At 46.9% G+C, this 17,136-nt stretch overlaps 1 protein-coding gene across 3 annotated transcripts in view; it reads right to left on the reverse strand.

Moving 5' to 3' along the window:
* The window catches only part of THAP4 (THAP domain containing 4), a 43,114-nt gene that overhangs the window by 25,240 nt on the left and 738 nt on the right, over nt 1-17,136 (reverse strand). The window contains exons 2-3 of one of the 3 annotated variants that reach the window (XM_066345845.1): nt 15,662-15,760; nt 14,304-15,442 (exon numbers count right to left, since the gene is read on the reverse strand). In XM_066345845.1, coding sequence (XP_066201942.1) covers nt 14,304-15,442; nt 15,662-15,760 — 1,238 coding nt within the window. Of the gene's footprint in view, nt 1-14,303; nt 15,443-15,661; nt 15,761-16,674; nt 16,763-17,136 lie in introns of those variants that run through there. The other 2 variants (XM_066345846.1, XM_066345844.1) reach the window with 2 other exon arrangements.

A 17,136-nucleotide genomic window follows, 5' to 3' on the forward strand; every position in this document is an offset into this window, starting at 1 on the left:
CCTGGGCTTGCCTGGTCAAGGCACAGAGGACAAGCAAGAAGCAAGCAGTGAGTAACTCAAATGAAGCTACTGTACTTCCCGCTGCCCTTCCACTCTCTCTCTAAAAGCAATAAACAAAATCTTAAAAAACAACATCATTTCAGGGTGTGTCTGTGAGGGTGTTCCTAGAAGGGACTAGCATCTGACTTGGAGAACTGCACAGAACAAAGGCCCTCCTAACGGGGGGTGGGCACTGAGGGCCTGAACAGCATGGAGGAAGGAAGACTTGACTCTGTTTGGATGTCTGTACTCCTGGCTCTTGAGCCTTTAGACTCCGACCAGAATTGATCTCCACCCCCTCCAACTCTCAGGCCTGTAGATGGGGCTCCACAGATCCCAGCTGTCCTGGCTCTCCAGCTTGCCACCCACAACCACAGGAGCCAATTCCTAAGATAAACCTCTCCTCCTCACGTGTAAGTCTCCCTATGCACGCATACAAGCACGTGTCCTATTGGCTGTTTCTCTGGAGACCCCTAACAGCATCTTCATTACACCAACAGCAGAATATCTATTCGTCTTTTTTTTTTTTTTACAGAGACAGAGTCAGAGAGAGGGATAGACAGGGACAGACAGGCAGGAACGGATGGAGAGAGATGAAAAGTATCAATCATTAGTTTTTATTTGCGACACCTTAGTTGTTCATTGATTGCTTTCTTATATGTGCCTTGACGGTGGGCCTTCAGCAGACCGAGTAACCCCTTGCTTGAGCCAGTGACCTTGGGTCCAAGCTGGTGAGCTTTGCTCAAACCAGATGAACCTGCGCTCAAGCTGGCGACCTCAGGGTCTCGAACCTGGGTCCTCCGCATCCCAGTCCGACACTATCCACTGCATACCGCCTGGTCAGGCGAATACACATTCTTCTTAAGTTCACATGGAACATTCTCCCAGACTCCAGTCTGGGCCCTCACAAATTTATTATTATTATTTTTTATTTTTTTGTATTTTTCTGAAGCTGGAAACGGGGAGAGACAGTCAGACAGACTCCTGCATGCGCCCGACCGGGATCCACCCGGCATGCCCACCAGGGGCGACGCTCTGCCCACCAGGGGGTGATGCTCTGCCCCTCCGGGGCGTCGCTCTGCCGCGACCAGAGCCACTCTAGCGCCTGGGGCCAAGGCCAAGGAGCCATCCCCAGCGCCTGGGCCATCAGATGCTCCAATGGAGCCTTGGCTGCGGGAGGGGAAAAGAGAGACAGAGAGGAAGGAGGGGGGGGGGTGGAGAAGCAAATGGGCACTTCTCCTATGTGCCCTGGCCGGGAATCGAACCCGGGTCCCCCGCACGCCAGGCCGACGCTCTACCGCTGAGCCAACCGGCCAGGGCCCCTCACAAATTTAGCAGAATAGAAATCACACAAAGTATGCTCTCAGACCACAATGAAATTACACAAGAAATATGTAACCATACGATAGTTAAAAATCTCCAGATATTTGGAGATTAAATATGACACTTCTAAGTAACAAGTGAATCAAGGAGGAAGTCTCAAGAGAAATAAAAACACCTGAAGTAAATGGAAATAAAAACATGAAAATTTGTAGGATGTAGTAAGAGCAATGTTTGAAGGAAATTTATAGCACTGAATGTGTACATTAGAAAAAAAGAATATCTAAAATAAGTGCCCTGGCTGGAGAGCTCCACTGGTTAGAGCTTTAGCCCAAAGTGCAGAGGTTGCCGGTTTGATCCCCGGTCAGGGCACATACAGAAACAGATCAGTGTTCCCTCTGTCTCCCTTCCTCTCTGGCTAAAATCAAAAGAGAAACTTAAAAAAAAATCTAAAATAAGTAATCTAAGTTTTCACCTTAGGAAAGTAGAGAAGCCCTGGCCGGTTGGCTCAATGGTAGAGCGTCGGCCTGGCGTGCAGGAGTCCCGGGTTCGATTCCCGGCCAGGGCACACAGGAGAAGTGACCATCTGCTTCTCCACCCCTCCCCCTCTCCTTTCTCTCTGTCTCTCTCTTCCCCTCCGGCAGCCAAGGCTCCATTGGAGCAAAGATGGCCCGGGCGCTGAGGATGGCTCCTTGGCCTCTGCCTCAGGCGCTAGAATGGCTTTGATTGTGGCAGAGCGATGCATCGCCCCCTGGTGGGCATGCCGAGTGGATCCTGGTCGGGCGCATGCAGGAGTCTGTCTGACTGCCTCCCCGTTTCCAACGTCAGAAAAATACCAACCCCTCCCCCCCAAAAAAAGGAAAGCAGAGAAAAAATAGCTATATTGAAAGCAAACAAGAAAAAAAATTAGAGCCAAAACCAATGAAACTAAAAACAGGAAACTGGAGAAAATCAGGAAAATCAAAGGTTTTTCTTTTTTTGAAAAGATCAATAAAATTGATAAATCTATTAACTAAATTAATAGCCTAGCTAAGAAAAGAAGAAAAGACACAAATCACCAATATCATAAATAAAAGAGGTTAGCATTACTCACTCCGTGGATGCTAAAAGGTTAATAAAGGGATATGATGAACAACTAACTGTGTGCCATAAATCTGATAACTTAGGTGAAATGAACCAGCTCCTTGAAAGACGCAGTATTGCAACTCACACAAGGAAAAATAGATAATCCGACAGGCCTGCATCTATTTGGGACGTGGTGGTTATAAACAACAGAAGTTTATTTCTCATAGTCTGGAAGCCGGGAAGTTTAAGATCAGGCCACAGTATTTTGGGGTCTGGTGAGGAACCGCTTCCTGATTTACAGACGGCAGTCTTATGTCCTGACCTTGTGGAAGAGAGGCCTACATCTACTGAAGAAACTGAATCGATATATATTTCTCTATAATCTCTTCTAACATACAGAAGCAGAGAGAACACTGCCCAACTCATTCTTATGAGGGTAGCATGACCGTAATACCCAGACCAGAGAAAGACAACACAAAAGAGGAAAACTGCACACACACAAATATTTCTCATGAACATGGATGCAAAGGTCTTTAACAAGCATTAACAAACTGAATCCAACAATATATAAAAGAAAACTACATACCATGACTCAGTGGGTTTATTTAGGTATGCAAGGCTGGGTCGGCATCTACAATCAATTAATTTAATCAATCCTATCAATAGGCTATAGGAGAAAGTTCACATGAACATCTCAATAGATGAAGAAATGGTATTTTTTTTTTTTTTTGTATTTTTCTGAAGCTGGAAACGGGGAGAGACAGTCAGACAGACTCCCGCATGCGCCCGACCGGGATCCACCCGGCACACCCCCCAGGAGCGATGCTCTGCCCCTCCGGGGCGTCGCTCTGCCGCGACCAGAGCCACTCTAGCACCTGGGGCAGAGGCCAAGGAGCCATCCCCAGCGCCCGGGCCATCTTTGCTCCAATGGAGCCTTGGCTGCGGGAGGGGAAGAGAGAGACAGAGAGGAAGGAGGGGGTGGGGGGTGGAGAAGCAAATGGGCGCTTTTCCTGTGTGCCCTGGCCGGGAATCGAACCTGGGTCCCCCACACGCCAGGCCGACGCTCTACCACTGAGCCAACCGGCCAGGGCCAGAAATGGTATTTAACAAAATCCTTCTGACCTATGCTGGTGCAGCGGATAAAGCATCGACCTGGAACACTGAGGTCGCCAGTTTGAAACCCTGGACTTGTCTGGTCAAGCCACATACAAGAAGTAACTGTTACAAGATGATGCTTCCTGTTCCAACCCCGCCCCTTGTCTCCCTCTCTCCTCTCTAAAAATCAATAAATAAAATTTAAGAATTAAAATTTAACAAAATTCAACATGCATTTATGACAAAAGCTCTTAATAAACTAGGAATAAAGGGCAACTTCCTCAACTTGATAAAGAACATTTATTGTATCTATTTTAAAACTCTATGGATAACATCATATGTAATGGTGAGAAACTCAAAGCTTTCCTACTAAGATCAAGAACAAGACAAAGAAAGATGCCCCTCAGTATTCATATCTAACAGTGTCCTGGAAGTCCTCGTTAATGCAATTAAAAAAGGAAATAAAAAGTTTATAGATTGAGACTGGAAAAAAGAAAACCTGTCTTTTACACCTGAAACTAATATATATTGTATGTCACCTGTAATTGAAAAATAAAAACAAGCCCTGGCTGGTTGGCTCAGTGGTAGTGTCGGCTGGGCATGTGGGTTTGATTCCTGGTCAGGGCACACAGGAAAAGGGACCATATGTTTCTCCATCCCTCTCCCTTCGCCTCCCCCTCCCCCTTCTCTTTTCTTTCTTCTTTTTTTATTTTTTTTTGCATTTAAAAAAAAAATTTTTTTTTTCTGAAGCTGGAAACAGGGAGGCAGTCAGACAGACTCCCGCATGCACCCAACCGGGATCCACCCAGCATGCCCACCAGGGGGCGATGCTCTGCCCCTCTGGGGCATCGCTCTGTTGTGACCAGAGCCATTCTAGTGCTTGAGGCAGAGGCCATAGAGCCATCCTCAGTACCCGGGCCAACTTTGCTCCAATGGAGCCGGGAGGGGAAGAGAGAGACAGAGAGGAAGGAGAGGGGGGAGGGGTGGAGAAGCAGATGGGCGCTTCTCCTGTGTGCCCTGGCCGGGAATCGGACCCGGGACTTCCGCACACCAGGCCAATGCTCTACCACTGAGCAAACCGGTCAGGGCCTTTTAATTTTTTTAAAAGATTTTATTTATCCATTTTTATTGGAGAGAGGGGGGAGAGATAGAACAGAGGGAGGAGCAGGAAGCATCAACTCCCATATGTGCCTTGACCAGGCAAGCCCAGGGTTTTGAACCGGCAACCTCAGCATTCCAGGTCGACACTTTATCCACTGCGCCACCACAGGTCAGGCCCCCTTCTCTTTTCTTTTCTCTCTCTCCCCCTGTCCTGCAGCCCTGGCTCGACTGGAGGGAGTTGGGCCCAGGCTCTGAGGATGGCTTCATGGCTTCTGCCTCAGGCACTAAAGAAGAGCTCAGTTGCTGAGCAGTGAAGTAACGCCAAGATGGGCAAAGCCCCACCCCACAGACGGCATGACGGGTAGATCCTCGCCAGGGCACTAGCAGGAGTGTGTCTCTGCCTCCCTACCTCTCACTAAATAATAAAAAATAATAATAATAATAAAAGTAAAAACAAAAACCTGTCTTTGCAGATGACATGACTGTCTATGCAGAAAATCCACAAAAAAAAACCTCCTAGAATTAGGAAGTAATTATAGCAAGGTTGCAGGATACAAGGTCAACATACAAAAGTCAATTGGAATTTGAAATATAAAACACAATAACATTTATATTTTCACCAAAAAAGAAATATATGGGAGTTAATCTAACAAAATGTGTATAATATTTACAAAAGGAAAACTACAAAACTCTGATAAAAGATATGAGAGATCTAAATAAATGGAGAGATACTCCATGTTCATTGAAAAGAACTGTCAATACTGTCAACATTTCAATTTCCCAAAATTGGTCTATAGATTCAACAGATCCCAATCAGAATCCCAACAAGTTATTTTGAGGATAGGGACAAACTGACATTCAAGTTTATATGGTGGCGAAAAGTCCCAGAACAGCCAGCACTCGTGCTGACGGAAAACAACAATGGAGAGAAAGCTCACAGTACCCTTCTTCAAGACTTCTCACCCTCCACAAGAATCCACACAGGGCGGTACTGGCCAAAGAAAACTCACGTAGAACAACAGAACACAACAGAGTTGAGAAACAGACCCACACAAATGCAGGCAACTGATCTCTGACAAAGGACCAAAGGCAACACAATGGAGAAAGAACAGCCAGCAACACACACACACACACACACACACACACACACACACACACACACGGAACCAGGACACAAACCTTAGGCCTGACCCCCAAATCAACTCAAAACAGGTTACAGACATAAATGTAGAACACAGAAGTATAAAACTCCTTTAAGAAATGTAGAGAAAAATCTACATGACCTTGGATTTAGTAATGAGTTTTTAGATTCAACACCAAAAGCACCATCCATGCAAGAAAAAAACTGGTAAGTTGGACTTCATTAAAATTAAGAATGTCTGTTCTATAAAAGACTTTAAGAGAATAAAAAGAGAAGCCACAAGTGGTGGATATAAGAAGAAGGGGGCAAAGGGGGGTAATGGGGATGGAAAGAGACTTTGCCTGGGGCATGGGGGGTACGAGGCAGTGTCGAGGGTGGTGTTATATTGAATGGGACACCTGAAACCATATCAACACAATAAATTAAAAATTAAAAGAAATAAAACAACAAAAAAAGACAAGCCACATCTTGGGTGTTACTTCATTGCTTAGCAACTGAGCTCTTTAGTGGATGAGGCAGAAGCCTTGAAACCATCTCAGAGCCTGGGCCCAACTCCCTCTGATGGAGCCATGGCTGCAGGACAGGGGGAGAGAGAGAAAAGAAAATAGAAGTGAGAGGGGGAGGAGTGGAGAAGCACATGGTCCCTTTTCCTGCTTGACAGACTAAGAAAAAAGGAGAGAATGGCCCTGGCCGGTTGGATCAGTGGTAGAGCGTCGGCCTGGCATGTGGAAGTCTCAGGTTCGATTCCCGGCCAGGGCACACAGGAGAAGCACCCATCTGCTTCTCCACCCTTCCCCCTCTCCTTCCTCTCTGTCTCTTTCTTCCCCTCCCACAGCCAAGACTCCATTGGAGCAAAGTTGGCCTGGGCACTGAGGATGGCTCCATGGCCTCCACCTGAGGCGCTAGAATGGCTCTGGTTACAACAGAGCAACACCCCAGATGGGTGGGCATACCAGGTGGACCCTGATTGGGAGCATGCAGGAGTCTGTCTCTCTGCCTCCCCGCTTCTCACTCCAGAAAAAAATACAAAATAAAAGAAAAAAAATGAAAAAAGGAGAGGAAACTCAAATTATTAAACACAAATAACAGTGGGGATATGGCTGATTCTACAAAAATAAAAAGCATGTATTATAAGTGAGTATTATGAACAATTGTGTGCCAAAAATGGGATAACCAAGATGAAATAGACAAATTCCTAGAAACACAAAACCTTCAAGACTAAATCAGAAAGAAATAGAAAACTGAAGCAGTGGTCGTCAACCTGGTCCCTACTGCCCACTAGTGGGTGTTCCAGCTTTCATGGTGGGCGGTAGTGGAGCAACCAAAATATAAATAAAAAGATAGATTTAACTATAGTAAGTTGCCTGACCTGTGGTGGCACAGTGGATGGGCGTTGACCTGGAAATGCTGAGGTTGCCGGTTCGAAACCCTGGGCTTGCCTGGTCAAGGCACATATGGGAGTTGATGCTTCCTGCTCCTCCCCCCTGTCTCTCCTCTTTCTCTCTCTCTCTCTCTCTGTCCCTCTCTCTCCTCTCTAAAATGAATAAATAAAATTTAAAAAAAAATTAAAAAAAAAAAAAAACTATAGTAAGTTGTTTCATAAAGATTTATTCTGCCAAACTTAGCAAAAATCCGACATAAAGTATTTGGTAAGTAATTATTATTATATGCTTTAACTTGCTGTAACTCTGCTTTATAAATTTTATAAAGTAGTTACTTCCCTACTTTATAAATCACCATTACTGTGGAACTGGTGGGCGGTTAGAAAATTTTACTACTAACAGAGATACAAAAGTGGGCAGTAGGTATAAAAAGGTTGGCTACCCCTGGAATAGACCTATAACTAGTAACGAGACTGAATCAGTAATGAAAAAAAGTCTCCCAACAAAGAGAAGTCCTGAGAGTGTCACTGGTGGCTGTACCAAACATTTCAAGAAGAATACCAATCCTTCTTAGACCTTCCTAAAAAGTAGCAGGAGGAAGCACGTCCTATCTCATTCTGAGGCCAGCAAAGACACTACAAGAAAAAAGCTCCACACCAATATCCCCCATGAACACCGATGCAAAAATACTGAACAAAATACTAGCAAACTGAACTCAGCAGCATATTAAAGGGATTATACACCACGACCAAGTGGGATTTATTCCTGGAATGCAAGGAATCTGTTCAACATACAAATATGGATCAATGTAATATGCCACATCAACAAAAGGGGAAATTACATGGTCAAGTCAAGTGATGCAGAAAAAGCATTTGACAAAATTCAACGCCTTTGTGATACACTCAACAAAATAGGAACAGAAGGAAAAAACCTCAGCATAACAAAACCCACTGGAAGTTCTAACCAGAACCATTAAACAGGATCAAGAAATAAGACAACCACAGGCCCTGGCCAGTTGGCTCAGTGGTAGAGCATCAGCCTGGCATGCAGAGGTCCCGGGTTCGATTCCCGGCCAGGGCACACAGGAGAAGCGCCCATCTGCTTCTCCACCCCTCCCCCTCTCCTTCCTCTCTGTCTCTCTCTTCCCCTCCGGCAGCCGAGGCTCCACTGGAGCAAAGATGGCCCGGGCGCTGGGGATGGCTCCTTGGCCACTGCCCAGGCGCTAGAGTGGCTCTGGTTGCAACAGAGCGATGCCCCAGATGGGAAGAGCATCGTCCCCTGGTGGGCAGAGTGTCGCCCCCTGGTGGATCCCAGTCAGGTGCATGCGGGAGTCTGTCTGACTGTTTCTCCCCATTTCCAGCTTCAGAAAAATACAAAAAAAAAAAAGAAATAAATAAAGAAAGAAAGAAAGAAAGAAAGAAATAAGACAACCACATTAGAAAGAAGTAAAATTGTCTGTTTGCGTATGATCTGATCTCATATGTTGAAAATCCTAGAGAGTCAATAAAAGTTTTTTGTTAGCTCTAATAAACAAACTCAGCAAAAATAGCAGATACAAAGTAAACATACAAAAATCAACTGCATTTCTGTACACTAACCTGAAAAAGAGATTACAAAAACAATTCCATTTCTAATAGCAACAAAAAAGCATGATTAGTTAGGATTAACCAAGACAGTGAAAGCTTGTACAATGAAAATTATAAAACATTTCAGGAAGAAATCAAAGACAGAATAGAAAGTTCATAAATAAAGCCTTGCACATATAGTCAAATGATTTTTGACAAGGGTTCCAAGACCACTTAATGAATAAAAGACAGTCTTTTCAACAGATGGTGCTGAGAAAACAGGAAATTCACAGGCAAAATAATGAAGTGGGGCCCTCACCTAACACCATATAAGATACTAAGTCAAAATAGATCAAAGACCTGAACGTAAAACTAAAGTCATAGAACACAGGACAAAAACTTCATGACATTGGACTTGGCGATGATTTCTTGGATATACCAAAGACAGGTAACAAAAGAAAAAAGACAATTTAGACTCCATGTAAATTTAAAAAAGTATTTACAGCAAAAGGCATTGTCCATAGAATAAAAAGGCTACAGAATGGGAGAAAATATTAGCAAATCTTCAGATAAGAGACTGATATCCAGAAGATATAGAGAACTCCTAAACTCAACAACAAAAAAACAATCTGATTCAAAAATGGGCAAAGGCGCCTGACCAGGCAGTGGCGCAGTGGATAAAGTCTCAGACTGGGATGCAGAGGACCCCGGTTAGAGACCCCGAGGTCACCAGCTTGAGAGCGAGCTCATCTGGTTTGAGCAAAGCTCACCAGCTTGGGCCCACGGTCAAGGCACATATGAGAGAGCAATCAATGAACAACTAAGGTGTCGCAACGAAAAACTGATGATTGATGCTTCTCATCTCTCTCCATTCCTGTCTGTCTGTCCCTATCTATCCCTCTCTCTGTCTCTGTAAAACAAAAACAAAAAAAACAAAACAAAAAAAAAGGGCAAAGGCCCTGAAACAGACATTACCCCAAAGAAGGTCCACAAATGGTCAAGAAGCCCACTGGAAAGATGCTCAACAGCAACTAGTCATTAGGGAAATAAAAATCAAATTAAAGTGAGATACCACCACACATTCATAAGGATGGCTTATAAAAAACACCAGAAAGCAAGTGTTCACAAGGACGCAGAGGAATTTGAACCCATGCACTTAGTGATGGGAATGGAAAATGGCATAGTCACTGTAGAAAACAGGATAGAGGTTCCTGAAAAAATTAAAAACAGAATTCCCGCCTGACCTGTGGTGGCGCAGTGGATAAAGCATCGACCTGGAATGCTGAGGTCAGTGGTTCGAAACCCTGGGCTTGCCTGGTCGAAGTGCATAAGAGAAGCAACCATGAGTTGATGCTTTCCACTCCTACCCACCCCCCACCCCCTTTCTTTCTTTGTCCTCTCTCTAAATCAATAAATAAAATCTAAAAGAAAACACAATTCCCATATGACCCAGCAGTTCCACTTCTGAGTATCTACACCCAGAAGAACAAAGCAGGGCCTCAACGAGATGTCTGCCACCCGTGTTCACAGCGGCATCACTCACAGTAGCTAAAACAGGAAACAACCCCAGTGTCCACAGACGGATGAAGGGCCAAACACAATGTGGTCCATCCACACCAGGGAATAGTACTCAGCCCTAAAAAGGAAGGAAATTCTAACACCTGATACAACATGGATGAACCTTGGTGATATTATGCTGAGTACAACAAACCAGTCATAAAACGACAAGGACCGCATGACTCCGTTTACACAAGGTACTTGGGGTCATCAAAATCACAGACACAGGCCCTGGCTGGTTGGCTTAGCGGTAGAGCGTCGGCCTGGCGTGCGGGGGACCCGGGTTCGATTCCCGGCCAGGGCACATAGGAGAGGCGCCCATTTGCTTCTCCACCCCCCACCCTCCTTCCTCTCTGTCTCTCTTCCCCTCCCGCAGCCAAGGCTCCATTGGAGCAAAGATGGCCCGGGTGCTGGGGATGGCTCCTTGGCCTCTGCCCCAGGCGCTGGAGTGGCTCTGGTCGGGCAGAGCGATGCCCCAGAGGGGCGGAGCATCACCCCCTGGTGGGCAGAGCGTAGCCCCTGGTGGGCGTGCTGGGTGGATCCCGGTCGGGCGCATGGGGGAGTCTGTCTGACTGTCTCTCCCCGTTTCCAGCTTCCGAAAGATACAAAAAAAAAAAAAAAAAAATCAGACACAGAAAGTAGATGGTGGTTGCCAGGGGCAGGGGCAGGGGCAAGGGCAGGGGAGGGGAGAAGGGCGAGTTACAGTGTAACAGACAGAGCTTCAGACATACCAGAGCTATGGGGAGGATGGATGGCTGCACAACAATGTGCATGTATTAAAAACCACGGAAGTGGACACTTGAAAATGGTTACATGATATATTTGTTATATGTATTTTAACTCAGTATAAGAAAGAAAAAAAATAAAATGAGTTGTCACACCAGAAAAAGACACAGAAACCATACATACATATTGGTAAGTAAAAGAAGTCAACCTGAAAAAGCGACACACTCTAGTCCAGTGGTTTTCAACCATCGTCCACAGGTTGGTTAAGTCTTTTGTGAACTGGCACCAGTCCACAGACCAGCGGCTGAAGACACTGCTCTCGTCCGTGGTACCCATACATTCAATTACATGACATTTGAGAAAAGGCACTGCTATAGAAATAGGAATGAATGGGTGGGGCACAGGCATTTTTGGGAACTCCAACCATTCTGTATAACCCTTACTGGAATGCTGGATACACGAGACTATGCACACACTTGTCAAAATCCAACTACAAGACAGTGAAGCTTCATGTAAACTATGGACTTAGGGAATAACAATGTATTCATATTGGTTCACCATTTGAAATGAATGAATCCCACCAACACAGGTGGTAAGGCAAGATGTGAATAACAGAAGAAACTAGGTGGGTGGGAGGAGAAATTCTCTGCATTGTTTGCTGAATTTTTCTGGAAATAAAATAAAATTTTCCCAAGAAAACAACATCTCAATTAAAAAGGAATCAATGGCCTGCCAGACCAGGTGGTAGCACAGTGGATAGAACATCGGCCTGGGATGCCAAGGACCCAGGATAGAAATCCCAAGGTCACCAGCTTGAGCACGGGATCATCCAGCTTGAGTACAGGGTTGCTGGTTTAAGCATGGCACCATAGACATGACCCCGTGGTCTCTGGCTTGAGCCCAAAGTCACTGGCTTGAGCAAAGGGTCACTGGCTCAGCTGGAGCTTCTTGGTCAAGGCACATAGACAAGCAATCACTGAATACCTAGGGTGACGCAACTACAAGTTGATGCTTCTCATCTCTCTCCTTTCCTGTTTATCTGTCGCTTGCTAAAAAAAAAAGTAATCAATGGAAAGTAGAGGTCCTGGCTAGGTAGCTCAGTTGGTCACAGTGTCGTCCCAAAATGCCAAGGTGGCAGGTTCAATCCCTGGTCAGGGTATATTCAAGAATCAACCAAAGAATGCATAAATAAGTGGAACAACAAATTGATGTCACTCTCCAAAATCAATAAATAAGAATTTTTAAAAATTCCTTCTTTAGTTATTGTTGGTTGTTGTGTCCCCCGATAGAGAATTGGATAAAGAAGATGTGGTACATATATACAATGGAATGCTACTCAGCCATAAGAAATAATGACATATTGCCATTTACGACAACATGGATGGTACTTGAGAACATTAGTCTAAGTGAAATAAGTAATTCAGAAAAAGCTAAGAACTATATGATTTCACACACAGGTGAGATATAAAACAGAGACTCATGGACACAGATAAAAGTGAAGTGGTGACCAGGAGAAGGGGAGTGCAGGAGGAGAGTAAAGAGGGACAAATATATGCTGACAGAAAGTAATTTGACTTTGGGTGATGGGTACACAACATAATCAACAGTTCAATGCTATAGAAATATTTACCAGAAACCAATGTACTCTTATTGATCAATGTCACCCCATTAAATTTAATTTCTAAATAAATTAAAAATAATGAAAATAAATTCTTTCTAAAAAAAATTCTTAAAAAAAAAATACAAGCGAATTAGGTTCCTCCCCCAATCTATCCACTTGAAAAAACTGTCAACACCCTTCTAAATAAATAACTTGGGTTACAGAGGACGGCAAGACTGGCGTTAGAAACGAACAGTACAGAAGTGAGCAACCAGAGCAGCGTGAGGCAGGTCCACCCTGAGGGGCTGATGGGGCTGAAGCCTCAAACGCAGGTACCAGGAAGTACGAGCGTACAAGAAGCTAAGCTCCTCCATCCAGAAGCAAGAACCACCACGAAATGAAGCTGAAGACAAAACGAAACTGAAGAAAGTAGGAAGAAATGAGGATTAATGAGGCAGAAACAACACAGATTGGATCAATGGCGTGCAGGGCTGGCAGTTTGGAAAAACCTGTAACAGTGACAAACTTTGAACAGCTGACCAAGAGGAACAGAAAATGATAAAAAAGTAACATCAAGAAACTACAAGATACAGCTTTGCAGAGACAGGAGAATACAGTGTGTCACTCTGACCAGGACATCAGTCGTCCTCGCTGGAGCTGCTCCTCCCCGAGGATGCATTTGGAAACATGCAGGAAATTTTGGGTTTTGCTTTGGTCGTGCTAGTGGCTTTGGTCTTGGGGACCCAGATGTTAATGAACAGCCTGTCACACAATAGCCTTTTCCCTCCTGAAGTGTGAACTACATCTCCAAAGAAGAATGTGGTAGGAAAACATTTTTCATGTATCTATTACAGGCAAAAGTTCCATCCTCAATATGTAATATCTAGAAATGAATTATTTTACATACTAAACAGTAAAATAGGAGTGAAAGCAAAAACATAGCCAATAAACATATAAAAAATATACCCAACCTATCTGTAGAGGTACAAAAATATATAGGCTAAAGTATAGAAAACAATTTAAAACATCACACCAAATTTTAACAGCAACAGGGAATAAAAGTTTAGGAGGCAGAGAGAAGGGAGTTTCTATCACTTCTTAGCCTGTATATTACTATAGCGATTTTAATTTTTTGTTTTTTCATTTTATTGACTTTAGAGAGAGGAAAGGAGAGAGCAAGAGAAAGACAAGAACATCGATCTGCTCCTGTATGTACCTTGAGCGGGGATCGAACCAGCAACCTCTGTGCTTCAGGATGATGCTCTGACCAACCAAGCTATCCCGGCCAGGGCTATTTTTGTAGCATTTAAATTTTTATGGAAAAGAATGTCTTCTACTTAAGGAGAGGTTTAAAATTGTACTGTTATTAATGTTCAAAATTACTTAACTTCAAAGATAACCATAAAACATGAATGGAAAGACCCTCCCAAAGACTCAGTTTCCTATCATTTTCCTAATAGTTTTCTACACCTACCTGACCCTAACCCCTATGGAATTTGTTTGTGTGAGGTAGGCTGTAGAGGTGACTTTACCCGGTCCAAGCGAACACCAGTGTCAGGGCCCCATTCACTGAGTAGCTGACCCCACAGCTAGAGGCCCCTCAGCTGCCGGGGGTAAGCTCTCTGACTGGACCCCATCCACAGCTCCTACCCAAGCCTCAGCAGAGGAGACCCCTAAAGAACAGGCAGTGGGAGCCTGAGGCGGGTACTGACCGCGGCCGGGGGCCGGCAGGCTGCTCAGGCGCGGGGCGCTCCCTCTCTGCAGCTCGTCCAGCTTCTCCTGCAGCTTGCGCACCTGGCTGTCGGAGCGGCTGACACGCTGGCGCAGGCTCCTGAGCTCTCCGTTCTTCTTCTCCATCTGCTCCCGCAGGCAGCACACCCGGCTGCGGTTCTGCCTCGCAGAGAAGCAGTAGGAGTGCAGTGAGTCGATGAGCTTGCAGGCTCCCGACGCCGACAGAATGACCTCATTGATGGACATTGGGCTGGCGTCACTGTGCTCGCTCTGCACAGCCTCCGCTGCCGGCTTCGGGGTGACGTCTGTTGGGGGGGCAGAGGGACTCTGGGAGGGTTTCTGCGGTGTTGCTGTCAGAGATGAACTTGGGGGGCTCTGGGCCAGGCCCTTCTCAGGCCCCGGGCTGGTCCCGCTGCAGCCGGGCTCTGTGTCTCTCTTCGGCCTCTTCCGGTCCACGGGCTCCCGAGGGACAGACGGCCTCTCTCGGGTGTGCCTGGAGGAGAAACTGTAAGAATGAAGTGAGCCAATGAATTTGCAGGCCCCAGATCCTGGGGGGGTAAAGTCATCCATTGAAATGCCACTCTTATCCACCAGGCCCTCATCGGGGGCGGTGCTGCTCTCATCGCCAGCATCGCACGCAGGCCCGTTTGCTTCTGCTCCGTTGCCTGACTCTATTGAGGCCAAAGTGCCACCCGGAGGTCCCTGTGTACCCTGCTGCTGCGCCCGCTCCTGACTGGCGGCTTCAACCTGTAGGGCGGCCCGCTTCAACTTGCGAGACTCTGGCTTGGCCATGAGGTTTTCACTCGAGGACGATGGTGAGCCTGCAGCTCCTTTCCCGTCGGCTTCGGCTGCACGTCCCCTCAGGCCCCCTGAAGCCTTTCTGGTGTCCTTTCTCCTGCTGCGGCCATGGCCTCCAGACCCCCTCTTCTTCTCAGCCAGGTGGAAGATGGAGGGCACGGCTGTGGGCTTGAGCAGGCGGTGCTGATCCTCCAGCCTTTTGGAGAAGCTGTCTTTGGTGAAATGTTCACTACAGAGGAAAGAATACTTAGTGGGGGTCCAGTTGTCCCTCTGAACAGCTTTTAACCACTGGATCAGACGCTTTGAGTCTTTTAGGGGGAACCTGCGGGGCATATGACAAAGGGATTAGAAAGAAATAATTACATGTCTCCCCTAAAATGATCAACTATAAAAGCAAATCAAGTATTTTTGCAAACACCCAAACCCATATTGATTTTACCTGGCTAAAAATTTGGTAAACGTTTAAGAAACACATTCTACTTGTAAGTCACTCCTGGAATGGTAAAATGGAAGAACCATGGTTTACCCTGAAGGAGCTTACAGTTGCAGGGCAGACAGGAACAAAGGTAGGTGACTCCTCCTAGGATGCTTGGAGAAGCACAGGATGGCATCCAGACAACAGGAAAAGCTCCAGGAAGCCCTGGAAATAGTTCCCAGAAGGTCATAGCTGAGCAACCGTCCTCGTGTGCCTGGATGAAGGACTTTGGGTGCTGAAAGTGGGATAGTTGGTCGCCCCACTTTAGAAGCCAGACAGGCGTCAGCCATCAGAGAGGGGAGCCGGGGGCCAGCGAGTATCCCAGAAGCCCCGGCTGAGACTCAAGCAGTGGAGTATGGGAGACCAGCTCTCAGTGGAGGTCAGTCTCAACCATGTAGTTTTGTGTTTCTACTACACTCCCTGTCCCCAAAGGCCACTAAATAAGACACTTAATCATTTCTTTTCATTAAGGCAAATCTACACTTAGAAAACTCTCACCAAACCATGACCACTGTGGACTAGGATGGCCTGGGATCTCGCTACTCAGCAAGTTGTCCTCGAATGACCTTCTAAATTTCTGAAGACCCCCAATTCCCACCTCGTTTGCACCCACACCACATTAGACCATTATGAGTGACGCTAAGAGCAGCCTTCTCTGCAGGGCTTTGCCTCATTTTCGAAACAGTAAAAAAACTTTGGGGACCAGAGGCTCCGAAGGAAACTGCGAGGAAAGCACGGCCGCTGCTCTGAAATAGCCCATTCCTTCTGACGGATTGAACCAACGTAAGACTTAGTGCACCACGGCAGACTCCAAGTAACATTAAAAGTAGTGTCACTGGGGGATTTAAAAATTAAACACCAATGCCCCGCAACATACATCGAGCATCCCTTCAGTTCACCGGGGCCTCCTGCGCCTCCGTGAGCTCGCGGCCTGCCGACGGGGCGGGCAGCAGGCGAGCCCCTCGCCCCGCGGGGGCCCTCGGCCCGGCCGGGAGCCCTTGGCAGCCTCCGAGGGGAAGCTGGCCAGGAAGTGCCGCCTCTTCGGGGCAGGAGGCTGTCGGGCCCCTCCAGGGACTCACCTCCCCGCGAGGACACAGCTACCTTTCGGTCCCCGAGACTGGGGACCCTTCCAGCCAGAGCGCACGGGACGCGCGTTAATAATCCACGAGGCGCAGAACGCCTCTGCTCCGCGCGGCCCCGATGGCAGAGATCAGGACAGCCTCTCCCGCGACCGAAGCAGAAGGCAAGCCCCGGCCAATGCGGAGGACCACTGACCCAAGGCACCGGCTTCCAGAACACACCGCTTCTGGAAGCCGGCAGCGCCAACCCGAATCAATGGAGCGCAGCAGCCGCGGGGTGGGGGCGAGGGCGCCGAGGCCGCGGGTGGGCGCCGGGGGCCTGGGGACGGCCTCCACGCGGACACAGGGTGCGCGGGGAACGGGCGCCCTGGCCGCGGGGTGGTCCCCGGCCGGCGCTGGTGGCCGTGCGGTGGCCGCGCGGGGTGGACGCCGCTGGCCGAGGCGCCCGGCCCAGAGACAGCG

The sequence above is a fragment of the Saccopteryx leptura genome, chromosome 7, assembly GCF_036850995.1.
Source record: "Saccopteryx leptura isolate mSacLep1 chromosome 7, mSacLep1_pri_phased_curated, whole genome shotgun sequence".
Taxonomy (NCBI): Eukaryota; Metazoa; Chordata; class Mammalia; order Chiroptera; family Emballonuridae; genus Saccopteryx; species Saccopteryx leptura.